This window comes from Scyliorhinus canicula, chromosome 9 (assembly GCF_902713615.1).
Source record: "Scyliorhinus canicula chromosome 9, sScyCan1.1, whole genome shotgun sequence".
In the NCBI taxonomy this organism is placed as follows: domain Eukaryota; kingdom Metazoa; phylum Chordata; class Chondrichthyes; order Carcharhiniformes; family Scyliorhinidae; genus Scyliorhinus; species Scyliorhinus canicula.
In genome coordinates this window covers 129,948,867-129,976,792 of record NC_052154.1, presented here as the reverse complement: position 1 = coordinate 129,976,792, position 27,926 = coordinate 129,948,867, and the positions used below count along the sequence as shown (strand labels likewise).

The 27,926-nt window shown below is 44.4% G+C and overlaps 2 protein-coding genes and 1 long non-coding RNA gene across 17 annotated transcripts in view; 2 read left to right on the top strand and 1 right to left on the bottom strand.

Annotated features, from left to right (window-relative positions):
* The window catches only part of hps5 (HPS5 biogenesis of lysosomal organelles complex 2 subunit 2), an 84,553-nt gene extending 70,800 nt beyond the window's left edge, over window positions 1-13,753 (top strand). For 3 of the 5 annotated variants that reach the window (XM_038807584.1, XM_038807586.1, XM_038807583.1), the window contains 4 exons: window positions 9,497-9,610; window positions 11,268-11,374; window positions 12,642-12,927; window positions 13,276-13,753. In XM_038807584.1, coding sequence (XP_038663512.1) covers window positions 9,497-9,610; window positions 11,268-11,374; window positions 12,642-12,927; window positions 13,276-13,336 — 568 coding nt within the window. In that variant the 3' untranslated portion in view covers window positions 13,337-13,753. Of the gene's footprint in view, window positions 1-1,764; window positions 3,537-9,496; window positions 9,611-11,267; window positions 11,375-12,641; window positions 12,928-13,275 lie in introns of those variants that run through there. The other 2 variants (XM_038807585.1, XM_038807587.1) reach the window with 2 other exon arrangements.
* Window positions 13,754-17,851: 4,098 nt separating this feature from the next.
* saal1 (serum amyloid A-like 1) overlaps window positions 17,852-27,926 on the top strand; it is a 32,941-nt gene continuing 22,866 nt past the window's right edge. For 2 of the 11 annotated variants that reach the window (XM_038807571.1, XM_038807582.1), the window contains exons 1-6: window positions 18,230-18,341; window positions 20,040-20,183; window positions 20,729-20,842; window positions 22,542-22,625; window positions 24,869-24,948; window positions 27,730-27,789. In XM_038807571.1, the coding sequence (XP_038663499.1) occupies window positions 18,297-18,341; window positions 20,040-20,183; window positions 20,729-20,842; window positions 22,542-22,625; window positions 24,869-24,948; window positions 27,730-27,789 (527 nt within the window). In that variant the 5' untranslated portion in view covers window positions 18,230-18,296. The other 9 variants (XM_038807574.1, XM_038807579.1, XM_038807576.1 and 6 more) reach the window with 9 other exon arrangements.
* LOC119971685 overlaps window positions 21,394-27,926 on the bottom strand; it is a 135,531-nt gene continuing 128,998 nt past the window's right edge. The window contains exon 3 of the long non-coding RNA XR_005461894.1: window positions 21,394-21,670. This is a non-coding gene — a long non-coding RNA (uncharacterized LOC119971685). The remainder of the gene's footprint in view (window positions 21,671-27,926) is intronic.

Genomic DNA, 27,926 nt, shown 5'->3' with positions numbered 1-27,926 from the left:
GCTTGTGTGACTTGTTTCTCAGATTGTGTAATTTTGTTTCAAATTCCTGAAAGTTGGAAGTCCTGAGCGGTAACTAATCATTTGCCACAACATGTCTAATTGTGAACTGCATAAAATCCTGTAACACTTCATTATAACTCTTAATGAGTGACTGACTTTCAAATGGCAAATTAAAGGAAAGAGTTGGTGAGGGTGTGTTTAATGGTTGCTCAGAGGAAAGCTGACAGGAGTTTGATTTGTGTATTTGGTGCAGAGCTGAGGATACTGATCCTCCTTTGTACAATTTGTATTTTTTCCTTGGTACCTTTCTCTTATTCCCTGCTAGGTTAGAGTTTCAGGAAAGAAAAAATGTTGCTGCAGTCCCAGAGGACCCATAGACTGCTCTCCTCTTTGAGAGAGAGCTGACTGGTGGTGATTTAACCTGAGGGTCACCACACCTCGGGTGTGGGCAAGGTTGTGAAGGCAGGAGTCTTCAGCCAGTATGGGAATTGAACCCGCGCTGTTACTTTTGCTCCGCATCACGAATCAGCCACCCAGCCAACTGAGCTAACCAACCTGTTCCACTGAGTAGGCTGAGTCACCTGTCAACTGAAACTTCTGTCTTTATTCTCTTCCGTAAGTTTAGCAATGCAACCCTGAACTTGTAGCAAATCGCTTGCTGGTGAATGGATGGATTTGCCCACATGCCGTTTATATTTGCTCAGAACAATAGCATAAAGGAAAACAAAACTACTTTGTCTGATTTATTTACAGCAACTAAAGTAACATAGAAGCAAAATGATATGGAAAGACACTAAACAACACAATACTTCCACAATAAGTTTGGAATCATCCCAGAAGATGTTAATCTGTCCTTTTGTCTTATGATCTCTTATTGGGGAATTCTCAGAAACATGAACTTTGGTGTTTTGAGAGAGAACTTCTGAGTTCCTGTTCCCAGCTTCACACAAAAGAGGCTTGAAAGAAAATAAAGACTTGCATTTATGTAGCACTTTTCACAACCTTGGTGTCCCAAAGTGCTTTGAAGCCAATTAAGTTCTTTAAATTGTACTATAGGAAATAAGATTGAAGATCATTTATAATGGGACCTTATTTCTTTGATGAAGAAGTAATTTATTTGAATATTGACTATGCCAGATGGTTTGTTAATCAGCTAGTTAATTTTTTGAGACTATAACTAGATATATAGGCTTTCTGAACATATTTTGTCAAGACTTGCCTTCAAAACCATTTGTGACTGGACATTAGATTTCCATCTATCCAACTGCATATGCCAGCCTTCCAAGAAGGCCTCATCATACATTCCAGTAACTTTATCTTTGTTGATTGCAAACACTTTTGGCTCTATTTCTGTTGAAGTCCCATCATCCTTGGCAATTCACATTTGTCCAGAGAATGGGCAAAGGAGAGAGTGATTGATTCGAAACCATGCACTTTGGCGCATCTTTTGAATTTTCAGAGCAACATTAGTCAAGCACCCAAGCAGGAGAGGGCTAATCATGTAATATAAATCTTTTGGGGTGCCCAGAGTGCTTTACTGCTAATTAACTCCATGTTTCAGTGTGGTCACTGTTGTTGTGGTCATTGAGCTTATTATGAGATCGACATTCTACTTTTAAAAAGCAACAACAGATATAGGCACTGTACCTTCAGAAAATGAACCCCGGAGAGGCAGGTTACTTTTTTGGGGGTTTCTGTACAGGCAGGCAGTCATTCCTGAACTTGTTTCTGGGAAGTTATGTAATATATAAATGGTCTTCCCAGATGCTGATTGACCACTTTTCACCATTCCAATGGGAGACATATGACCATCGCTACCAGACTGGCTGGTCCCACAAAGATGGAATTTCAAATAAAGACTCTTCAGAGGCTAACTGTAGCTGCAGTGTTGCTGGAAAATCATTCATTCACCATTGTGTGTCATTTACATCTGCCATCAGCCCATTGTCTGGACAATGAAATACATAGATACTGTTGCCACACGAGAGAAACAGATTGGAGATGGTCAATGCCTTATTGATCTACAAGGATTGCCCAGTGGGTCAATCTGGGATGTGAAGACCAAAGGGGAAACCATCTCTTGCCCGAAAACAAGGAAGATCCTACCTCAAAAGTCACCTTGGAGGAAAGGGGTTTATTTGTTTCATCTGCACGACAATATTTCTTTACTGCTGGAAGTCAGCCACAATTTTGTTTGAAACAGTCTAAACCTTCCAACTTCCATTGTCTCTAGTGAATCAAAAGAGTCCGCTCTCCAACAAAAGTACTGTATAAACAAGGGACTTGTTTCTTTTTACTCTGTTAATAATGTAAGTGCATGTAAATCTATAGAAATCATTTCTTTGTGTGTTTGTATGTATGCTTGGGGAGTGAGTGTAGGTGACTTTTTTGGGTGTTATGAAGAATAAATATTTATCTTTTTTTGATTTTACAAGAAACTCTGTTTTGTGTCACAGTGCAAAGGGGAAAAACACTCTTTCTCAAAAATATGCCTTGTTGAGGTCAGCCAAGATGTGAGAAAATGGGGAAATTATCTCACATCTGTCCCTATCTGTAACACGGTTGTTATAAGTTTAAAAACACAGCAATCAATTTGTGCACAGACACAAACATGTCCACAAACTTGAATGTGGTAATGACTAAATAATATTTTTTCAGTTGTTGGTTGAGGGATGAACGATGGACTCAACCCCTTTGCTCTTATAAATAGTGTCATGGGGGGAATCATGTGATGTGAATGCAGGAGTGGCTGCATTTTCATCAGCTCCAGCTCTGCTGATCTTTCAGTCATAGTTTTTATCCTTGTGCACATTGCTTTTCTGTCTTTTTTCGGTTTACATGGCTTTTACTATGTTCTGAGATTTGTTAGTTAATGTTTTAGCACTTTGAGATAAGACAATATGCTTTAATCCTTCTTGATTGGTGGTAGTTGGAAGAAGTTGAGGTGGGGCCTCGTCTTTGGTGAAGCAGCTGCCTTTAAGAGGTTTGCCGCCTGGACGATACAGCTGCGAGCGGTGAAGGTGATCCTTCTGTTAGTCTTGGCTCTGCGGTGCAGGACATTAAGTCCCAATTTTAAGAGTTGCGAGGAGTCTCTCTGGAGGCAGGGGTGGCGCATGAGGAGGTTCTTGTAGCAGAGAAATCACTGTCTCTGATGGAGGTCTATCTCTGCGCAGTTAGGTTCCTGTTACGTGGCCTGTCGTCCATCGGGAAGAATTTGAGTGTGGATGAAGGGGACCTGGTGAAGCGCCTGGTCATGCCTGGTGTCTCCTGTGAGGTGTGGAGAAGTTCCCAGCCAAGTTTGAAAAATGGCTGCGATGTTTCAGGAATCTCAATCTGGAGGCCGAGCAGTTCAAATTTGATGGATCAAATTTAATCCTGTTTCTGAGGCCTGGGTTTGATTGGCCTTCTGACCTCTGATTCTGTGTGATCTTGTTTGTTTTTGGTCAAGGGGCATTGGGGTCACCTGAGCCAGCTGGGTCGACCCCCCCACCCCCCATTGCTGAAGCCTATGTAGTTGACCGCCTGGTCTCGTTCGAGTTGACATGATCCAGCAGAGGGCAGCAGAGCAGAGCTACTGATCAGCTGTTCTGGGGAAATTTGCATACGTGCAGTGCGGTCAGCCTAATTTGAAGGTGTACCTGCGAAGAAGACCCGAGGAGTTTGAGTGAAGGGAAGCATCCAGCAGAGGGCAGCAGAGTAGAGCTACTGATCAGCTGTTCTGGGGAAATTTGCATACGTGCAGTGCGGTCAGCCTAAGTTGAAGGTGGTTTGTGGAGGGGCTGTTGGCAAGTGACAGTTAAACCCGAAACACTTCATGAGTGTTTCCCACCCTACGGTGGTTGGGAAGCGGGAGCAGGGGCCTGTCATGAAGGTGAGTGAGTGCCTTTAAATTTGCTTACCTTTCAGCGGGAGCAGGGTTTGAGGTAATATCAGGTAAGCTCTTCCTTTCTTTTTCTTTTTCTTGTTTTTTTTAAATCTAGAGGTGATGTCAGGGAAGGCAGTACAATGCTCCTCCTGCAGAATGTTTGAGGTGAGGGACGCCGTCAGTGTCCCTGCTGATTTCATCTGTGGGAAGTGCACCCAACTCCAGCTCCTCAAAAACCGTGTTAGGGACCTGGAGCTTGAGCTGGATGAACTTCGGATCATTCGGGAGGCAGAGGTGGTCATAGATAGGAGCTTCAGGGAAGTAGTTACACCAAAGACTGGAGATAGATGGGTAACTGTAAGAGGGACTGGGAAGAAGCAGTCAGTGCAGGGACCCCCTGCGGTCGTTCCCCTGAGTAACAAGTATACCGTTTTGGATACTTCTGGGGGGGACGACTTACCAGGGGTAAGCCATGGGGTACGGGCCTCTGGCACGGAGTCTGTCCCTGTTGCTCAGAAGGGAAGGGGGGAAAGGAGTAGAACATTAGTAATTGGAGACTCAATAGTCAGGGGCACAGATAGGAGATTTTGTGGGAGCGAGAGAGACTCACGTTTGGTATGTTGCCTCCCAGGTGCAAGGGTACGTGATGTCTCGGATCGTGTTTGCCGGGTCCTTAAGGGGGAGGGGGAGCAGCCCCAAGTCGTAGTCCACATTGGCACTAACGACATAGGTAGGAAAGGGGACAAGGATGTCAGGCAGGCCTTTAGGGAGCTAGGATGGAAGCTCAGAGCGAGAACAAACAGAGTTGTTATCTCTGGGTTGTTGCCCGTGCCACGTGATAGTGAGACGAGGAATAGGGAGAGAGAGCAATTAAACACGTGGCTACAGGGATGGTGCAGGCAGGAGGGATTCAGGTCACCCGGTTGGGAGTTTTCTATAGGCCACCTAATAGTTCTAGGGATGTAGAGGAAAGGATGGCGAAGATGATTCTGGAAAAGAGCGAAAGTAACAGGGTAGTTGTTATGGGAGACTTTAACTTTCCAAATATTGACTGGAAAAGATATAGTTCGAGTACATTAGATGGGTCGTTCTTTGTACAATGTGTGCAGGAAGGTTTCCTGACACAATATGTTGACAGGCCAACAAGAGGCGAGGCCACATTGGATTTGGTTTTGGGTAATGAACCAGGCCAGGTGTTAGATCTGGAGGTAGGTGAGCACTTTGGAAACAGTGACCATAATTCGGTGACCTTTACATTAGTGATGGAAAGGGATAAGTATACCCCGCAGGGCAAGAGTTATAGCTGGGGGAAGGGCAATTATGATGCCATTAGACATGACTTAGGATGTGTAGGTTGGAGAAGTAGGCTGCAAGGGTTGGGCACACTGGATATGTGGAGCTTGTTCAAGGAACAGCTATTGCGTGTTCTTGATAAGTACGTACCAGTCAGGCAGGGAGGAATGGGTAGAGCGAGGGAACCGTGGTTTACCAAAGAAGTGGAATCTCTTGTTAAGAGGAAGAAGGAGGCCTATGTGAAGATGAGGCGTGAAGTTTCAGTTGGGGCGCTTGATAGTTACAAGGAAGCGAGGAAGGATCTAAAGAGAGAGCTAAGACGAGCAAGGAGGGGACATGAGAAGTCTTTGGCAGGTAGGATCAAGGAAAACCCAAAAGCTTTCTATAGGTATGTCAGGAATAAAAGAATGACTAGGGTAAGAGTAGGGCCAGTCAAGGACAGTGGTGGGAAGTTGTGTGTGGAGGCTGAGGAGATAAGCGAGATACTAAATGAATACTTTTCGTCAGTATTCACTCAGGAAAAAGATAATGTTGTGGAGGAGAATGCTGAGACCCAGGCTATTAGAATAGATGGCATTGAGGTGCGTAGGGAAGAAGTGTTGGCAATTCTGGACACGGTGAAAATAGATAAGTCCCCGGGGCCTGATGGGATTTATCCTAGGATTCTCTGGGAAGCCAGGGAAGAGATTGCTGAGCCTTTGGCTTTGATTTTTATGTCATCATTGGCTACAGGAATAGTGCCAGAGGATTGGAGGGTAGCAAATGTGGTCCCTTTGTTCAAGAAGGGGAGTAGAGATAACCCCGGTAACTATAGGCCTGTGAGCCTCACGTCTGTTGTGGGTAAAGTCTTGGAGAGGATTATAAAAGATACGATTTATAATCATCTAGATAGGAATAATATGATTAGGGATAGTCAGCATGGTTTTGTGAAAGGTAGGCCATGCCTCACAAACCTTATCGAGTTCTTTGAGAAGGTGACTGAACAGGTAGACGAGGGTAGAGCAGTTGATGTGGTGTATATGGATTTCAGTAAAGCATTTGATAAGGTTCCCCACGGTCGGCTATTGCAGAAAATACGGAGGCTGGGGATCGAGGGTGATTTAGAGATGTGGATCAGAAATTGGCTAGTTGAAAGAAGACAGAGGGTGGTGGTTGATGGCAAATGTTCAGAATGGAGTTCAGTTACGAGTGGCGTACCACAAGGATCTGTTCTGGGGCCGTTGCTGTTTGTCATTTTTATAAATGACCTAGAGGATGGCACAGAAGGTTGGGTGAGTAAATTTGCAGACGACACTAAAGTCGGTGGAGTTGTAGACAGTGTGGAAGGATGTTGCAGGTTACAGAGGGACATAGATAAGCTGCAGAGCTGGGCTGAGAGGTGGCAAATGGAGTTTAATGTAGAGAAGTGTGAGGTGATTCACTTTGGAAAGAAAAACAGGAATGCGGAATATTTGGCTAATGGTAAAATTCTTGGCAGTGTGGATGAGCAGAGGGATCTCGGTGTCCATGTACATAGATCCCTGAAAGTTGCCACCCAGGTTGATAGGGTTGTGAAGAAGGCCTATGGTGTGTTGGCCTTTATTGGTAGAGGGATTGAGTTCCGGAGCCATGAGGTCATGTTGCAGCTGTACAAAACTCTGGTACGGCCGCATTTGGAGTATTGCGTACAGTTCTGGTCGCCTCAAAATAGGAAGGACGTGGAAGCTTTGGAACGGGTGCAGAGGAGATTTACCAGGATGTTGCCTGGTATGGAGGGAAAATCTTATGAGGAAAGGCTGATGGACTTGAGGTTGTTCTCGTTAGAGAGAAGAGGTTAAGAGGTGACTTAATAGAGGCATACAAAATGATCAGAGGGTTAGATAGGGTGGACAGTGAGAGCCTTCTCCCGTGGATGGAGTTGGCTAGCACGAGGGGACATAGCCTTAAATTGAGGGGTAATAGATATAGGACAGACGTCAGAGGTAGGTTTTTTACGCAAAGAGTGGTGAGGCCGTGGAATGCCCTACCTGCAACAGTAGTGACCTCGCCAACATTGAGGGCATTTAAAAGTTTATTGGATAAGCATATGGATGATAAGGGCATAGTGTAGGTTAGATGGCCTTTAGTTTTTGACTTCCCATGTCGGTGCAACATCGTGGGCCGAAGGGCCTGTACTGCGCTGTATTGTTCTATGTTGGAAGTAATGAGTTTCATGTTCTGATCATTGAAATCCTGAGAAGATCCGTAAGAGTGCTCTCCGTTTCAGATCCTGCTTTATCCTGGACACTTACTTTCTTCGTAGGCCAGAGGAGTGGTCTTTATCCTGATGAATGCTTTGTTCCTCAGTTGTCATCCTGGACTTTGTTCCCTGATAATCATGCTGTTGCCTGTTCATGTTGTCAATGCATATATTTACAAGGAAGTGAATATTTTGGGTGTGATGTCCTGCACCTTTGGTTATCCTGATTTAATAAGGTTTTATCATGTTAAGCAGAGTATTGATTTTGTGATTTGTGCACCATTTCTTTATCCTAATATATCCTTGGGGGAAGGATGAGCAGGGGTGAGGGTGTGGGTGGTAAAGTTAGTTCTGTCCTCACTAAGTTGGAGGAAGGTCCCCCATAGTCAGTGTTTTTTAAATTTTATTTTGGGCTGCGCCTTTTCTTCTTCAGGCCCAGGTGAATTGTGTATTATCCTGTTGAGGACCAGGGTTTGTTGGACTCCCCTTTAATGGGGAGTCGGTTGTTTCTCCTCATGTGGATCTCCCTCTTTGACTGTTCTAACTACTGTCAGAGCTCCTATGAGTGAGGACAGTCCGAATATCCTTTATTTAGTGGTAGGTGGTCCCTCCCAAGAGGGTTTCTTTTTTATTCTCTTCCCCTGTTGGGACATGGGGTGTTGGTTCTGTTGTTCATATGTGTATTGGATGGTTTATGTGGGAGAGCAGAGGTGGTATCCTGTACGTGATCGAATTGGCTTACCTTTGGAGGAGGGTGCAAGTACTGTTGTGTCACGGGAGTGCTTGGACCCAGTTCACTGATCTTTTTTCTTTGTGACGGTGCTGGACTGGGCCAGACTCAGCACCGCGGTTCGTGTCATGTTTCTCCTTGGATGGGGGTGTTTCCCTTGGGAGAGTCTGGTATGGATGGGTCCACATCCGGAGATGTGCAGTCTGGGGAAGGGTCTGAAGGCTGTGTCCAGCAGTTATTCTTATTCTTTTCGTCTTGCGTTGGAACTTGGCAGAAAGTTGACCGGTTCTCATCTAGTAGTAATATCTTCAGACGTTGTTTGTGGACCGAGGGGTTGGTTCTGACGGTTCCTGTTGCTCTTCTTCACCCCTCTTCTGACTTTGAGAGGTTTTGGGGGCATTGTTTCTACTTCTCTCTTAGTACTTGTGTCTGTGAGAGCTGTTTGTGATGGTGTTGGATGGTGAGCCTTGATCTCATGGGCACTCAGATACAGATCTACGTTGGCTTTTGGGTGGCCGAATCCTTTCTTCTTCTGATTGGTCCTGATGTGTGTGTTTGTATGTTTGTTTGTTTGTTTTATTGGCCGAGGAATGGCTCCCGACGCCGAAATCGCACCCCGTGTGTGCACTGTTTTTCGTGGGTTTTGATGGTTTTCTACGTGGCGCCGGTGCTAGCACCTCACCTGTAGCCGAATCTTGCAGGTGTGGCGCCGAAAGCCCACGGATTCTCCGTTAGCGCCTGCACTTAGACTCTGAAACAGAGAATCCGGCCCAGGATGTCTGTCTGCTCCAGTCTGAACCTGGAGACAAGTTTAAATTGCGTTGCTAGATTAGTTGATTCCCCTTAACACTGGGGTTCTCAGGATATTGTTTTCTTCTTTTGTCATTTTGTTTTGAAGCTCTGGGTGACATGTTCGCCGAGAATGGTGCCTGTATCCTGTTTGGATGCAGACAGATCATTAATCCGTGGGGATTTTCTCCCTGATTGATCGGGTCTTATTTGTTCCCAATTATGAATGATTATTGTTTTGACTGTACATCGATATTTATAGCTATCTTTCTGCTTTCGTTTGTTTGATGCAAATTTGTTATTAAAAATTGAAAATTCCAATAAATAGACATTAAAAAAGTGTCTTGGGATGTTATATGTCCACCTGAGAAACCATTTAACGTCTCATCTGAAAGACTGTGCCTGACAGAGCAGCACTCCCTGGAGTGTCAGACTGGGTTTTGTGCTCAAATCCCTAGAGTGGGACATAAGCTCACAACTTCTTACGCAAGAGACGAGGGCGCTACCACTGTGCCGAGTAAATAAAAATAGGAGAATGGAAAATCCAAACTAACAATGCATTTGAAGTTTAAATAATTGCTGTTGTGGATGTACTCCTCAGGCCTCACTCCCATCGATTTACTTGGGGCTACGCTCAACTGATCAGTTACTTTACTCAGCTTCTAGGAGATCTTGAAACAAAAAAGAAAATGTTAGACATCTGTCATTCCTATGGGTAAGTTCACCCCCTGTACTGTGCTGCTGTATCTCTGCTCATACAAGAGTGAGAATGATTTAATTGGTTTACGTGGTGCTCTGGGTAATACTAAATTGTACGGGTCAGAGAGTTCCAGTCTTATGCTGAACTGGCCTATCTCTACGGAGCACTATAATTAGCTTTGAACATAGAACATACAGTGCAGAAGGAGGCCATTTGGCCTATCGAGTCTGCACCGACCTACTTAAGCCCTCACTTCCACCCTATCCCCCGTAACCCAATAACCCCTCCTAATCTATTTTTGTCACTAAGGGCAATTTATCATGGCCAATCCACCTAACCTGCACATCTTTGGACTGTGGGAGGAAACCGGAGCACCCGGAGGAAACCCATGCAGACACGGGGAGAATGTGCAGACTCCGCACTGACAGTGACCCGGTGAATCTGGGACCCTGGAGCTGTGAAGCAACTGTGCTAATCACGTGTGCTACCGTACTGTCCATCATTGTGCCTAATTTGTGCCCTGGATTAGATCAGAAAAAAATAAAAGATCCCTGCTCTCAATGGACCAATGGGGTTTTTTCCTGACCATCATTTCTGTGTACTTTCCATATCATTATCCTACTGGAACATGGGTGTGGATGGCACCTGTAATGTTGAAGCTGCTGAATTGTCCCATAACACTCTCACAGTCCAGGCTTGGGTAAAGAATCACTAATTGTCTGAAGTACTGAAAATCTGTATCTCTGAAGCTGCGTCCTTCAGGAAGCAGCACTTTGAGAGCGATAGTCAAAGTTTGTTGCATCCTGTGAGAAGGGATCATGTGCAAATGTCACAAGCTGTTAATTGATCGTAAAGAAAGGAAGGTAATCCAAAATGTGATGAGTTAGATCTTGCTGACCATTACGGGATAAAGGAAATGAGAACTGCAACAGGCCATAAATACAGGTCATTCACAGTGCATTGGAGAACAGATGGCTGATGGCTTGGAGATGTGGATAAGTCTCATCAGAGTCATTCTTCAGCTGCAGCGTCACCCAAGCTGATGTCGGCAGATTGAGAGTGGTAATCCTGAACACCAGTGTCGTCATTTTACATCATACGCAGCTTCTGAACTATGTAAATACTTTCAGACTCAACTCCAAGTATAAGTAGCAAGTCAGGAGTACCCTAGGGTGTGCATTGAGGGGAAGCACCGAGAGTACTGTAGTTGGGTAATGGAGGGAAGTGTGGAAGTGCAAGGGAAGGGTATTGGAGAGAACAGGATGCGTTCCATGGTGAGTAACAGAAAGAGGAAGTGTGGTGATGGGGTGGGGGGGGGGGGGGGGGGGGGGGGGTGATGGGGAGATGGAATAGGCTGTGTAAAAGGAAGAAAGCAGAATCAGTAAGTGTGAGCGGTGGTAGAGCAGACAGGTTGGGGTTGCAGGATAAGTAAGGGGAGGAAGACACGTGTTGGGAAAGGCAAAGGAGGAGGAATCAGTCAAGAGAGATGGGTAACACGCAGTGGGACAGTGGATGGAAATAAAGTGCGAATATTAAGTTGAAAAGCTAAGTGGCTAGAAGTGATTTTTGTTTAATTTTGGGAAATGTAGGCACATTCTGCACTTTTACAAGCAGCTTATTCCAGCACTGTAAAGTGGCTGGTATTTTAATGTGAGCTTCTTTACATTCACAGGTTCTGGCCTGCTTACTTGTCTCTGTGTCGGCAGCTGGGCTGCAGAATTGAAGCTTTCACTGTTATTATTTACCTGGATGATGTCAGCCTATTTGATGAACAGAATGGTTCGTATTTCACTCTCTAATCAAATTGCTTTGATTTTCTTTATGAGTTTGTATCTTTAAATACATTCCCCAAAGTATTTCCATTTCAACAAACTTCTTTATCAATCGTTGAGGATTTTGGATATTCACAGGTTCCCCAGCAGATTTGCTGTACCATTCAAGGCTGAAGCAGATCTGAGAGATACCCAGCTTTGTTATCATTTACGAGTTCTAATCAGGCAATGAAGCCAGACAGTAGAGAGAAAACTAATAAAAAAGACTTATATAATGCTTTATAAAAGCAAATTACTACGGATGCTGGAATCTGAAACGAAAGAGAAAATGCTGGAAAATCTCAGCAAGTCTGGCAGCATCTGTAGGGAGAGAAAAGAGTTAACGTTTCGAGTCCGATGACCCTTTGTCAAAGCTAATAGACAGAGAAAGTGGGAAATATTTATACTGTGGAGTGAGAATGAAAGATGAGTCATAGCCACAGAAACCCAGGGAAACGGGGTACGAGTAGCCACAGAAACCACGGGGAAAGAGTGCTAATGGCAGTCCCAGAGAGAACAAAAGGTGTGAAAGGCCAAACAGCAGAAAAACTAACATCAGATGGTAAATGTGACAGAAGTAGATGGGGGGAGGGGAAGGGGAAGCAAAGGGGAGAAAGGGTAAGAAAATGTGGATAAGATGCAAGTGAGAAAGAAATGGTAAAAGACAGTTAAAATGTGCACAAAGTAAGCTCTCACACATAGCAATGTGACAATGACCTGATGATTAGTTTTCACGATGTTGATTGAGGGATGGATATTGGCCCAGACAATGGCAGGAACCCCACTGCTGTGTTTGGAATTAGTAGCATGGGCTCTTTCACATTCATCAGGCAGATGGTGCCTTGGTTTAACGTCTCATATGAAAGACATCTCTGCCAATGTTGTCCATCTGCTACAGCCTTGCTTGGTCCTGCACTGGAGTGTCAGGCTTCATTTTTATGCTCAGTCCTGGAATAGGATTTGAACCAGGAACCTTGTGACTCAGAGGTGAGAGGTGAATGAAGTGCTGAAATGTGGCTGCTTGGCTTTGCTCGCAATCCTAGTACAGTGCTCTGTTTTGAGTATCTGGACAGACTCCATCTGTCTGCCCAGAGTATATTGTCTTTGAATAAACCTGCATGAACTGTCTTGTGTAACAGGCTGAAGAGATTATGGCTCTTGTGCTGTCCTATTCCAATATCAACTAACTGAAGCGATTCTGGGAAAATTTTTAAAGTCATGGTTCTCTTGTTTAGGTCTGATGCCTGAGACCCTGGAAGAGTGGAATTTTGTTCTGGAGCTGGTTCGGAATCACTGTGACATCACTCGTTCTCCCGCTATGCAGAATGGAGACAGCATTGTCAGTGGTGACTCTGATTGTTCAAGTGGTATAAACCTGGAGAATGTAGCTCTTCTCCTTGCAAAGACGGTTGGCCCAGATCGAGCACTCTCAGTGTTACAGGACAGAGGCCTGCATGGGAACATGTCTGAGAGATTTGGCAGAGTATGTGACATCCTAAGAATTGCAGAGAAAAGACAGAGGTGAGAGGGGTTCCAATCCTCGATTAGATAAACCTGTTTATCTATGTTTTCGTGGGTTAAAGTACTTCCAGTGTGTCATTAGGCCATGCAGAGTTGAAGGGATCTGGATTTCTCGCAGCACAGTGGTTAGGGACACGGGTTTGATTCTGGCCTTAGGTGACTGTGTGGAATTTGCATGTTCTCCCTCTGTCTCTGTGGGTTTTCTCTGGGTGCTCTGGTTTCCTCCCACGGTCCAAATGTGTGGTTTCCTCCCACGGTCCAAAAAGGATAGGTAAAAAGTGGATAAATAAAAAATCCATGTGATTATTTGGCCTGTGTTGATTGACAGCCTGTTTTTTTTTGTTGCAGGGCCCTTGTCCAATCAATGCTGGAGCGATGTGATCGTTTCCTATTGTCTCAGCAAGCATAATGGAACCTTCCAGAGAAAAAGCTGCCAGTTTTGTACAGCTTTGATTCCTGCTGATCTCCAATGTGCAAAAACCTACTCATTCAAGTTTTCCGATCCTGCTTTGGGAGTGCTAACTCAAGTGATTTGCTCTGTAGCTGATTTATTCCCTGATGCTTGACTGCCAAAGAGACTTGTGCAGAAATGTAACAGTTTACTCGTGCCTTACAATTAAAAATAAGCGGAGGATTGGATAATCTGTTCATTGGGCTCAAGATCTCGTCGTTGTGTTTTGGATTTGTGTGGTGGGACACCATGTTTGCTTTAAACACCAGTTGCTCTGGCTACAGTCTAATTGCAAAAAGCACAAGTTACACTTTCCTTATTGGGGGAGAAAAAATCTTTGTCAAGGACTTTGGAATAAAAATGTCTAAACTTTGATTTGAAGCCGTTTTTTCATTCATGGCATGAGAGAATCACTGTCCAGAGCAGCATTTGTTGCCCATCACTAATTGCCTTTGGGGAAGCTAGGTCAGATGTCTGGAGAACTGTGTGGTGATATGCATAACTGTAAATACACTACAACTAAGTAAGCACTAGAGGGCGCACCAGAGATGTCATGACATGCAGACGTGCAGCTGATGAGCACATAGAATTGGACACAACCAATGGGCGGGGGGGGGGGGGGCATTGCACAACCCATGTATAGAGGGACAGGGCACACATGATCTGTCTCTTTCCACAGGTGACACTTAGAGAGGAGGACAGGGGCAGATTAGAAGCATCACACCCACCATGTGGCTTAGAGCAGACTGGCTAGTGAGACTGAGTTACTATAGCAAGATTAGCAGGAGAGTCAAACTCATAGAGAACTGTGCTAATGTTTCAATAAATCACATTGAACTTACTTCAAAGTCTGGAGTATCTTTTGGTCAAAGCTGCATCGCGTTGCAGCCTGTGTTATCCCAGAGTACAAAACACATGGTACCAGTAGTGCCTGTTGAATCTATATAGTTCAACTCACCAAGATCCGTGACTACCAGCAACAGCACCCAGGCAAGATGATCGAGATTCCGGTTTCTCAGCAGCTCAGGTACCACGGCAATCTCGGTGCCAACTGGCGTGCATTCAAGCAGAGATTTGAGATTTACATGGTAGCATCCGACCTAGATGGCGTGACCGATGCTGAGAAGATAGATCTTCTACTCACCATTGCGGGTCAAAGTGTAACAGAAATCTTCAAGTACTCCAAAGGGCAGGACAAGAGAGACTTCCAGACAGTCCTGGACAAGTTTGAAAACTACTGCGAGGTAAACACAAAATAAATCAGTAAAACTGGCGCATATACTCACCATGAGGCAAAGGTAGTCTTGCAACAGAAGCAAATGGCAATTTTGATTGGCAGCCATGTTGCGCAAGGAGCCGCTCATGCGCAGTTCCCGAGAAGACGCGAACCGGCAAAACTGTGTTTTGCGCATGCACGAGAAGCCGTGCATGCTCAGTTGCGCAAAGCGCACAGTGAAGGAAAAGCGATTTGCGCATGCGCAGTCCTTTCCTACGCTCTACATCACAAGTGTCATGATGTCAGAGGCCCTGGACCACGCCCACTTAAAGGGAAAATATCTGAAAATAGTGGAAAAAAAATTTAAAGCCAGAAAACACAATTCTTTCACCTGGAACGACAGCACAATGCCTGAACTTCGACCAGTAGCTGAAAGTAACCTCCACAGAACTCTGCAACAGGAGGTTAGCACCACCCTAAGAGATGATTTAATCCTTGAAGACTACGACTTAGACGATGATTTCATCATTGGACGTGGCGACCTCAGTACCAAATCTGAACCGCAACGAGATGTGTTGTACATTGAAGCATCCGACACAGTCATGGATGAGTTCTTCAGATTTGAGGATCCTCAGCCCAGCATAGACGACATCCCGACCCATGAGTAGAGGATTCTGCTGCGGCCCGACGCCAAGAGACAGAGAGCGGTACAGGCCCACAGAGAGCGGCCTGACGCCAAGAGAGTGGTCCACGCACCATGAAGAGCCCCCAACTCCGCACAGAAAGCGATGACAGACTCCACAGCGAGACCACTGCAAAACTCCGTTGAAAGCGCACAGATTGACACCACAGCACGACCACTGCACAACTCCACACAGGGAACGATGCCAGACTCCACAGAGAGAGCGATACAAACCTCCACAGCGAGCTTGTTGACAGACTCTACGATGGAAGCAAAGCAAGACTCCAGAGCGCAGTCCTTGCATGAATAAGACCATGAAGATCTAGCAACCTTATCTGAGCAACCAGCAGCAGACGATACAAGTCTGCCATGCTCAAGTGCACAACAAGACGACTATGACAGTCTACCACGCTAGGGGGAACAACAAAAAGACTATGACAGTCTACCCAGATTATTTGAGCCACCAGAAGAAGACTCTGACAGTCTACCCAGCTCATCTAACCAAGAAGAAGACATTGAAGGTCTACCAACTGTATGCGCGACAAGTGACAAAGGCTTCACAATTCCCATACAAGCTGTGTGACATCTCAGCGAGCGTGACAGATCTCAGCTAGTATGTACAGAGGCACTCAACAATCAAAGTGAGGCTACTAGTGACTCCAGTGACACCACGTTAATTCAAACCTCATCCACTCGAGCCTCTCCACAAGAAAATGAAATCTTGAACATTCTGACTCCAGACGAGGAGCATCAAGAAACCAAAGATGATTCAAGTGAACCTGAAATGACTCTGACAGAGGACCATCAAGAAACCAAAGGTGATTCAGGTGAACCAGAACGGACTCCAGACAGGGAGCATCGACAAGCCAAAGATGATTCAAGTGAACCGGAGTAACTCCAGACGGGGAGCACTGAGGAATCAAAGATGTCAATGAAACAGCAGATACCAGAAAGGACACTGACACAAGTAACTTTGTGAAAGACTCGCATTATCCACTTGGGGTGGTCATTGAGAGCAACAAGCACAACTAAACCTACAAAAACAACACCGACAACAATAAGAAGCGTACCAAACACACCAATATCAACAAGCACGGCAAAACCAACAACTCTGCAAATGTAGGACACTGTGACAGCACAGTTCAAGCACGGCAAAACCAATAACTCTGCAAATGTAGGACACTGTGACAGCACAGTTCAAGACAATGGCAAGTGTACAGACATACCATGGCATGACAACGCCTCTTACGAATTCATGTTTGCTCCACTACAAACAAGCAGACCAGCTTTCGAGGCAGCTGACATGCAACATCAATACTGAAAACAGACACCAGTCTAGGTCAGACAGGAAAGATGACATCAAGAATCGCTATCATAAGCATCGAAAAAAGAGTCCAAATAAGATAACTAAGTGATTCGACCATTTGAACACCTACTGATGACTTCTTGGTTCCTGAAGCGCAAGGACACTGATGGCGTTCACAAGGAAATGACAACATCAACATCGACACTTCAATAACAGAAAAAGAAAGCCACTCGACTGTATAAATTCATGAACTTTAGACTCATACATATTATTTGGTATTGTATAATCATCACTGTCATAATAACTTGTACATGTTATCACTTATCTACCTATTTTGTTCAATTTTCTTTAACAAAGTACAGAAAATATGTAACATAAAAAAGGGGGGCTGTGGTTTTGTGGATCACTGTAAATACACAAGGGGTTAATGTAAATACACTACAACTAAGTAAACACTAGAGGGAGCACTGGAAATGTCATGACATGCAGCTGATGAGCACATAGAGTGGGACATGACCAATGGGTGGGATGCCCAGGGGTGACACTGCTGTGGGGGGCAGCATTGCACAACCCATGTATAGAGGGTTGTACAATACTGCCCCCCCCCCCCCCCACCCCCACATACTCTGGGCGTAGCCGACCTGCCTCTTTCCACAGGTGACACTTAGAGAGGACAGGGGCAGATCAGAAGCATCACACCCACCACATGGCTTAGAGCAGACTGGTTAGTTAGACTGCGTTACTATAGCAGGAGCGTCGAACTCATAGAGAACAGTGCTAATGGTTCAATAAATCGTATTGAACTCACTTCAAAGTCTGGAGTATCTTTTGGTCAAAGCTGCATCCAGTTGAAGCCTGTGTTATCGCAGAGTACATAACACATTAAACTGCATTCAGCTTTATGTAATGTAGATTTATAGTTAAATTAAGAATAGGTTTTACTAGGAGAGTTGCCTTGGGCAAGCTCGGCAGGCAAACGTGTACAATATTTGTCAGGCGGCAATTATGTGGATCTGGTTTGCTTTGCGATGACTTGCTACCTTGCTGTGCTTTGAGCGAAACAAAGCATTGCAGTCTCCACAGTTTGCATCCAAGAAATAATTAGCCAGAATGGAGATATTTATGGCACCAACAATCGTGACCTGAGAACAACCAGACGCATGATGGAGGAATAAAATAACTGCAACGTCGAGCCTGGTGGTGCGGCTGAGGGGACGGTGCAAGTAGCCAACCTGTCGGGAGATGTCGCTGTGTGAGGAGGTTCTGAATAGGACTCTCAGCCGGTGTTTCTGAGGGCGGGTGTCGGCGCTCTGACGGGAGGATGCAATTTGCCGACCTGTGTCGGGCGGGTGGGTCGAGGGATGGATGTCACTGTGAGAGCAAGTTGTGAATTGACTTAGCCAGGGGCTGGCGGTGTGAGGGGAGGGTGTGGATTAACTCCCAACCAATGGATGGTGATGGGAAGGTGTGACTCCCAGCCGATGGGAGGTGAGGGTGTTATTGACTCCCAGCCGGTGGATGGCTTTGTCAGGGCAGGGTGTTAATTGACTCCCAGACGGTGGGTGGCGTTGTAAAGGGAGGGTGTTTATTGACTCCAAGCCCGTGGGTGCGAATGGACTCCTAGCCGGTGGGTGGCGATGTGAGGGGAGGGTGAAACGTTTCGATCGGGACTGCGTTAATGGTCACAGTTTGAATTTAGCATTTGCTTTGGTGTATGAGACAGCCTGAGCCTGGGAGAGCGAAACAGTTGCTGCGGACAGTGAGTCTGTGTGAGTTCAATTCTTTGTGTGGAGACTGCTGCCATGGATATGTGTAGCCCTGCACTGTGCCAGTCCGAGTGTCCCTGTGTATACTTGTGTGATCATCAGGGCTGTAGCTTCAGAAACTGTTTATCATAGTTATCTTTGGTGTGTGTTTCTTTCTATATCTAATGGGTAAGGAGTACATTTTATGGGGCACACGAGCAAAAAATGTGGGTGTTGGAATTCTGAAATTAAAACAGAAAATACTTTTTTCCCTGATTGCCAGCATCCGCAATAGAATATAGAACATACAGGGCAGAAGGAGGCCATTCGGCCCATCGAGTCTGCACCGACCCATTTAAGCCTTCACTTCCACCCTATCCCCGTAACCCAATAACCCCTCCTAACTTTTTTGGTCGCTAATGGCAATTTATCATGGCCAATCCACCTAACCTGCACGTCTTTGGACTGTGGGAAGAAACCGGAGCACCCGGAGGAAACCCACGTAGACACGGGGAGAAAGGGCAGACTCCGTACAGACAGTGACCCAGCGGGGAATCGAACCTGGGACCCTGCCACTATGAAGCTACAGTGCTGTCCACTTGTGTGACCGTGCAGCCCAAAATAATTTTCCTTTATTTTAACATTTCAGGTCTGTAGTCTGCTGAATGGCCACAGACCTGAAACCTGAACTGTTTCCTCCTCTACAGTTGCAGCTGGGTATTTAGAGCACATTTTATGGTGAGTTGTGTTGCTCAAGATATCTGTAACCTCTAACAATAATGACCCAATAAACCCAACAAGTCACGGGGTAGGCAGAAATATGCGGTTGATGTTACAATCAGATCAGCCATGAATTATTGAATGGTGGAGTAGGCTCCTAATTCCTGTTCCTAATTTGAGCTGGCTAAAAGATGATAAACTTGTCAATGAAACTTTGGAACTACGTAAACCCTCTGTGGCAATTATCTATGGTAAGAAATGAAATTAAAATCGCTTATTGTCACAAGTAGGTTTCAATGAAGTTACTGTGAAAAGCCCCTACTCGCCACATTCCGGCACGGCTGGTACGGGAATCGAACTGTGCTGCTGGCCTGCTTGGTCTGCTTTAAAAGCCAGTGATTTAGCCCATTGCGCTAAACCAGCCCTTATTGTCTTACAACACCAGGTTAAAGTCCAACAAGTTTGTTTCAAATCACTAGCTTTCGGAGCACTGCTCCTTCCTCACGTTCACCTGGATGTAGCAGGTAGGGTGGTTCTTGTTAAAGAACAGTAAGAAGTCTTACAACACCAGGTTAAAGTCCAACAGGTTTGTTTCAAATCACTAGCTTTCAGAGCACTGCTCCTTCACCTGAGGAAGGAGCAGTGTTCCGAAAGCTAGTGATTTGAAACAAACCTGTTGGACTTTAACCTGGTGTTGTAAGACTTCTTACTGTGCTCACACCAGTCCAACAGCAGCATCTCCACATCCTGGTTAAAGAATTAATGGGAAGCCACTTTGTTAAACAGAGTAGTTTTAATTGGTTAAACTGTGGCAGCATATTTTTGTTATCCAGCCTTAATTTTCCTATATGGCACATGGTTATCTGTGTGCATGCTATGTTTCCTTTGTGTAATGTCTGGGGAGGCTGTGTGGATTGACACCCAGTTTCTCTTCCTGTTTATTATACCTTCCTGATGGATTAATGCAGTGGTTTCTGTGCTTTCCACAGTAGCATTGTCTGGACAGTTTGAATGTTGGGATGGATCGCAATCCATCCCCACCACCGAGTGATGAAGAGACGACCAGAGTCGATGCAATAGGAAGCACAGTCTACAGCAAACACTGGTTGTTCAGCACGCTCATGCGGCTGATTGAGGTACCATCTACATCCTTTGCTTGTGCGGGGTATGCAAAAATTGACCCATTTTAAAATGACTATGCAGATTTGACCAGTTACAGTTGGACCATTTGTATCCACTGAAAACTCAGATGCAGATGAATTGAATGATCCTTGACTCAACTGGAAATTGTAAAGCTGTGGGTTAAAATCTTGGTGTGTGCTGAACCACCTAACCTTAAGTGGCGTGGGAATGTGGGTAGAAGGGGAATGTCAGCTAGAGTTCATGCCGCAGTTCAATGTCGAGTAATCCTTGAGAAAATGGGATGTGTATGTGACTGAACTACCTTGACAATGATGTCCGACAGATTGAGGAGTCGATGGGTAGGAAGCATATCAAGGCAATGGAGAGGTTGCAAATGCAATTGAACCATATGAGATATCATTGCTTATGTGTCCCCAGGCACAAAGCTCTTATTGTAGCTACAGGTTTTTACCAGGGTATATAACATGGAAGGGTATGCATAATGTACAGCTGAATTTTATGGGGGAAGCAAAATATATTAACTGTTTTGTCTTCTCAGCTTGTCTCTCCAGAAGGTGAAGATACAGAAGTGACTGATTCCGGAGCAGAGACAGAGCTCGATGAAGATCTGGAGAATGAGATTTGTAAAATATGGGACATGTCAATGGATGAGGTAATCATAGGGCTCAGTGGAAGCCTTGAATATGATGGTGTGATTATCTGTTTGGAAATAGGTGATGCTATTCCAGCTATTATGTCCCAAATCTCTCAATCCCATTGCTATTTACTGTTCTCTCTGTTAATTCCCTTCGCTGGCTCTGAACTCTATCCCTGCAGTGACAGGGCAAAATTAGATCATTTACTCTGGAGGTAAATAAGAAAATTGCTTACTCTGATGCTTCTGGTTTTTCTCTACTTACTGTTGCTTCACTTCCCCAGGGAAGGTTCAAGTGAGATGAGCAACATCACCAGTCACTTATTTTCCCTCTTGCACTGTGGTACGGCGCATTGAAGACTCAGAAGAACTCTTCATTGTGTTACGACCCCCTGGGCTAACGTGCGGTCAATTCTAACCCCACTTGATCCTATTTGCAACAGAATTTAACTTAATAAATAATTCTTAGAAAACACCCAAAGGTCCTTGGCTGCTCAATAACTCCGTCATCGGGTTTGTACATTTAAATGCAATTTTATTAATAACAATAATTATAATTAAATATGTAGCAAATACAACATGTTAACTATTATCTAATTCCTAACCCCCTGTTTAACTGCCCCCCACCTTTTATACACACGAGACAAACAAACACAGGGAAAAAGAGGGAGGTAAAAATAATGATAAAAGGATAAGAGTCTTTGTTTCAAATGATTGACTTTTAGCACCCCTTCCTTCAATCTAGGCTTTCAGTTCATGGTTTCCGCTTTCAGTCTGTAATAGTTTTCACTGTAGATTCATTCAGGTTCTCTTTAGTTTCAGAAATACAGTTGCTATGCAGCTTTCCTGGAGAAAAAGAGAGTGAGAGCAGTTTCTTTCTCTGAGCATGAAAGTGAAAATCGCTTATTGTCACAAGTAGGCTTCAAATGAAGTTACTGTGAAAAGCCCCTAGTCACCACATTCCGGCGCCTGTTCAGGGAGGCTGGTAAGGGAATTGAACTGTGCTGCTGGCCTGCCTTGGTCTGCTTTCAAAGCCAGCAATTTAGCCCTGTGCTAAACCAGCCCCTGTACCAGGACCCCACTGTCCTTTCCTTGGTTCGCTGAAAATAATCCCACTCGGGTAGGATCCAATCACTGCCTTTCACCAGGCAGAATACGGTATTTTGGCTAATTTATTGGCCAGCAGTCAACCAATCGAACCGAGTCCTACCGACCTCTTGGGTGCCAAAATGTCTGAGTTCTGCTGATCGAAGGCTAGCACAATGTTGCTGTCTTGTAACTTTTGAATTCCTCACTTGTTGACTTAAAGATGTATGTCCATTAAACATGCATGGATCAAAATGATAACAGCAAAAATAAAGAAGGGGAAATAAGGGAATCAACTGAAGAGCCCTTACAACTGAGAAGACTCTCTGCTCTAGAGTAATAGTATGGAAATTTTGTTTTGCAGTCATAGATTCACAGTTTATATTCTGGAAGGAACTGATGCTTGTCAGGTCATGTTCTCTAGGATGTGAGTGATTTGTGCCTCTGACCTGTGAGATGAAGCAATTTTGTGATTGTTGCTGCACAAGCCTATCCCTTTGAGCTACATGTCACCGTGCTTGACCCTATGAGATGTATGATCACTGTTCCCTATGAGGTGCATTGTCACTGTCCCCTGACTCGGATGAATGTCACCATGGTCTGCTGATTAAGCTTTAGTTTTGTGTTACAGGATGTTGCTGTATTTCTACAGGAATTCAATGCTACAGACATTTTGTTAGGGATCATTGGTAAATCCAAGTGTCCCCGACTAACGGTGAGTGAAAAATGCTTTAAGTGAGGGGTTACTTGCAATGTTATGCATTCCTGTCCAGCCAGGTATATGGTAGTCTCAATACTTTGGGTTGTTGGTAGAGAGTGTGACCTGTCAATCAAATTTCTCCAGCCTAGGTATCTAATTTTAGAATATCGCCGGCAATCATATCTAATTTGTAATAATGCTTTCCCAGATATGAGCATCCAAGTGGTTATATCTTCCAGCGATTGGGCATAGCACGCTTCTGGTTTTTAATAAGATGTGGTTCCCCTCTCGCTTATTTATGACCAAATAATTGGCTGGTGCCCAACTAGCAGTTAGTTTATGTTCCAGATCAAAAAGAAATCTGATTGTCCCTGATTATGGAGACATCTGCCTGGATGGTTTCTACTGACATGAGTTGAACATCTTTCCCAATTATCTGTAATGTAGCTCTCTGGGGAAAATAGTTATGAGCAGAACAACAACGTGAGAATATATGTTAAAAGGTGGTGTATTTCACTCTGAAAATACTTTCCCATGCCACATTTATGCTGCTGGTTTGCTCAACTGCACCCTTACTCCACCTTCAACGCTCTAGTCCCCAATAACATCTTTTTCTCTTATCTCCTCTCATACCAGCTCTGGGTTGATCTTAATCAGGAGACCAGCCTTCCGTTTCCTTTGACCTTATTTGCTCTAAATACCACACAACCACCCCTCCTCGTCTCCATGTTGGTTTATATTGTTAATGGTTCCATCTTCAAATATTATCTTGCCATCATCATCCCTCCCCTCAAAAAACAAAATTCTTGACCTTGCCATGCTTGCAAACTACTGTCCCATCGCAAACCTTCCTTTCCTCTTCAAAGGCATTCATTGTGTTGATGCTTCCTAAATCCATGTCAATCTTTCCCAGAACTCCATTTGTGAATCTCTCCAATCAGGTTTCTGCCCATACCACAGGACTAAAAGGGCTCTTACCAAAGTCACAGGTGTAACTGTAACTCCGTGTAACTGTAACAAAGATAAATTAACCTCCCCTCATCTTGTCCTGTTGCCCACCTGGGTGGGACTGCGCTTAGCCTGGTGTCATTTTGATTATAAGGCTAAGCGTATCCAGAGTATCACCTGCAATGGCCTGTCTTTCTCCTCCTGCATTAGCTATGGTATCCGCCAAGGATCTATCTTTGGCCATTTTTCATCTACATGCTGCCCCTTGGTGACATCATTCAAAAGCATAGCATTAGTTTTCACATGCACGCTATGACATTCAGCTCTATCTCGACATTACTTCTCTTGACTACTCCATTGTTGCTAAATTATCTGACTGCTTATCTGACATCCAGTACTGGATGAGCAGAAATTCCCTCTGATTGAATATTGGGATGACGGAAGCTATTGTCATCCGGAAGCCATCCCTCTCCCTGGCAACAGTCTGGGCCTAAACCAGACCGTTCACAACCTTAGTGTTCATTTCTGTAACATTGCCCTATTTGGTCTCTGTCTCAACTTCTGCTGCTGAAACCCTCAACATGCCATTGTCACCTCTCGACTTGACTATTTTATTGCTGTCAATGCCTGTCCTCCCACATTCTACTATCTATAAATCCAACAGTTTGCTGCCTTTGTCTTAACACGCAGCAAGCCCCATTTACCTATCACCCCTGTGCTCACTGAACTGTCTGTGTACCTCTTTCTTTCTTCCTTTATGACACGCCCTAAAATCTAGCTGTTTGATCAAGCTTTTGGTCATCTGACCTTGCATCTCCTTATGTGGCTCAGTGTCATATTTTATTTTATAATGCTCCTTTGAAGTGCCTTGGGAGTTTAAGGTGCTATATAAATATGTTTTTGTTGTAATGTTCCAAACTGTTTAAACTAAACATGCATCACTCACAATAGTATTTCTGTGGCGTAGACTCAGAGGAAAAAAAACAGTGCCGTGTTAAGAATAAGCTGTATAATTATCTCACTGGGAATGGAATTAATGCTTATGATCACATTCTGCACAGGACAGTATTTTCTGTGTTTCTAGAGATGAGTATTACCTGAGTTTAAAAAAATAATTTTTGGCGATTGGAGAGCATTTATACAAACATTTAACTCAGGAAAAAAACGGCGGGGCAGAATTCACACTGGGATAGTGTGAAAATAGCTAAGGAAGGAGAGACCTCCAGCTAAATAGTCATTTCTCATTCCATGTTTTTCTTCTGCAAAAATGTTGTGGAATTGCTGATAAAGTTTCTGTTTTTCGAGGTTAGGAGATTTGCGTTGGTATCCTGGGAAACATGGCTTGTTACAAGGAGACCTGCCAGTCAATCACTAATAACAACAATCTTGTGTGAGTACTGGAACACGTTCCATGCTGTGTATTGTTGCATCAAGCATGAGCAAAATCATTAACTCCTATCCTCAGTTTTGGAGAAAACTAAATAAACCAGAATTCTCTTCTGTTTTCTGTTAACTCTGATGATCTCCTCTGCTGCCCTACAAATGGAACAGTGTGTGATAGCATGAGCAGGCCAAATCATAGTTGAGATTTCAGTTATCAGGAATGCACCAGATGCTTCATCTCGCATCAAAGAAGCAACCCCTCTGTAACTTCCAACAATCGCAAAAAGCTTGTGAAATTTTAGACTTGATGTTTTAAATGATAAGCGGCTCCATGTAGCCGCTTTCTATGTGCAGTTTATCACCAAAATGTTAACAAATAAATCCTATTTCTAATTGTAATGGTAGAGTAGAAAGCGCATTAACCTGGATCTGTTTCTTTTTTTAAATAAATTTAGAGTACCCAATTCATTTTTTCCAATTAAGGGGAAATTTAGCATGACCAATCCACCCAGCCTGCACATTTTTGGGTTGCGGTGGCGCTACCCACGCATACACAGGGAGAATGTGTAAACTCCACACAGACAGTGACCCAGAGCCGGGATCGAACCTAGGACCTCAGCGCCATGAAGACGTAGTGCTAACCCGCTGTGCCACCGTGGACCTACATAGAACATAGAACAGTACAGCACAGAACAGGCCCTTCGGCCCTCGATGTTGTGCCGAGCAATGATCACCCTACTCAAACCCCCGTATCCACCCTATACCCGTAACCCAACAATCCCCCCATTCACCTTACACTATGGGCAATTTAGCATGGCCAATCCACCTAACCCGCACATCTTTGTACTGTGGGAGGAAACCGGAGCACCCGGAGGAAACCCACGCACACACGGGGAGGACGTGCAGACTCCACACAGACAGTGACCCAGCCAGGAATCGAACCTGGGACCCTGGAGCTGTGAAGCATTTATGCTAACCACCATGCTACTGTGCTACCCTGGATCTATTCCTTGTGTGTCTGATGTGCCGATGTGAAGTGAACTTTTCTGTGATGTAGCTGACCTGTGAAAACTGTATTCAAAGCCCCCAAAAGTGATCAGAAGTGTGAAAGCTCCCAATAAACATTATTAGCTCTTTCAGTGCATGATATCTGTCATACAGAAGTGTGGGAAATTTTGAGTTATTCAAACAGGTGCAGACAGAAGTCCCTGAGACAGTTTTGCAATTTTGCTCCAGCTGTAGATCATGTCAGATAATTGTGACATCTATTTTACCTTTCAACACCTAAAAATATTTCAGTTGGCATACATTAAGCATCTAGACTATGATATTTGATGGAGTGTATTTGTCCTATTATGAGCAGGGGGTGGCAGTAGTAATGTCACTGGACCAGTAATCCACAGTAATACACTGGGTATCTGGGTTAATGATGACCATGAAACCATTGTCGATTGTCGTAAAAACCCATCTGATCCACTAATGTCCTTTAGGGAAGGAAAGCTGTCATCCTTACCTGGTCTGACCTTCATGTGACTAGATCCACAGCAGTGTGATTGACTCTTTAATGCCCTCGGGGATAGGCAATACGTGCTAGCTCAGCCAGTGACGTCCACATCTCATGAAAATTTTTTTAAAAAAAAAAACATCCTGGGGGTGACCATTGACTGGAAATGGAACTGGACCGGCCATATAAATACGGTGGCTACAAGAGCAGGTTAGAGGTTAGAAACCCTCCGGCAAATAACTGGCCTGACTCCCCGAAGCCTGCCCACAGTCTACAAGGCACAAGCCAGGATTGTGATGGAATACTCTCACTTGCCTGGGTGAGTGCAGCTTCAATAACACTTGCCACCATCCAGTATAAAGCAGCTCGCTTGATTGGCAGCCATCTATAGACATTTACTCCCCCCACCACCTACGCACAGTGACAGCCATCTGCATGATGCACTGCAGGAACTCACCAAGGTTCCTGAGCTAGCACCTTCCAAACCCATGACAGCTACCATGTACCAGAAGGACAAGGGCAGCAGACACATGGGAGCACCACTACTTGGAAGCTCCCATTCAAGCCACTCACCATCCTGACTTTATTCCTTTACTGTCGCTGTGTCAAAATCCTGGAATACCCTACCTACAGCACTCTGGGATGTCCCTCTGGACTGCTGTAGTTTAAAAAGGCAGCTTACTAACACTTTCTCTGGAGCAATTAGGGATGGGCAATAAATGCTGGCCTAGCCAGCGATGCCCACATCACATGAACGATTTTTTAAAAATGAGATGAGAGTTGACTGGAGCTGACGAGAGGTGCGATACCAGGCATTGCCTCATTTAAGGGTTTATTTTGTATTTTCACCACAAAACTGATGCCTGAAAATGAACTCTGAAGTGTCTCTTCTAAATATCCACTCAACAAATGATTGGTGTTTAAGAATCATGCTGTATCCGAATTTCCATTGGAAATCTTCATTTTATTTGCAGATCTTTTGCAACTATACATTTCTATTTGTAGCTGCAGAGTATAAAATATTGAATAAGGAAGGTGGGAGTACATTTATTGAACCTAGAAGTTGTGGGAGAAAGAATTTGGGATTTAATTCGCTGTTACGTTAATGGCTCTGTTTGGTTATTTTTAAAGACTGGTAATTACAATTATCCTTTGGATGTTAGCTGGTGCTTTCAAAAGAAGAGGAATGAAAGGGAGAAAATGTTATGTTGGAATTGAGGGGAGTCTTAGCTGGCACTAATTGATCTGTTTTGTTGACTGTCCTATTTCTTTCCTGTTCCACAGTGAGGTGTTGTTGTTGCTGCTCGGAGACACTGACCCACCTACTCTTTTGGAGACCAGCAGGTAGCTTCTTTGAATAGTTGTGTGTTGCTGTACCATGTAATGTTCTGTGCACTGGGGCTATGAAGATCACATGTTACTTCATTACTTTCTAGCCCGAACATTTCATAAATTAGGTAGCTGTACATGTAAGGAAAACC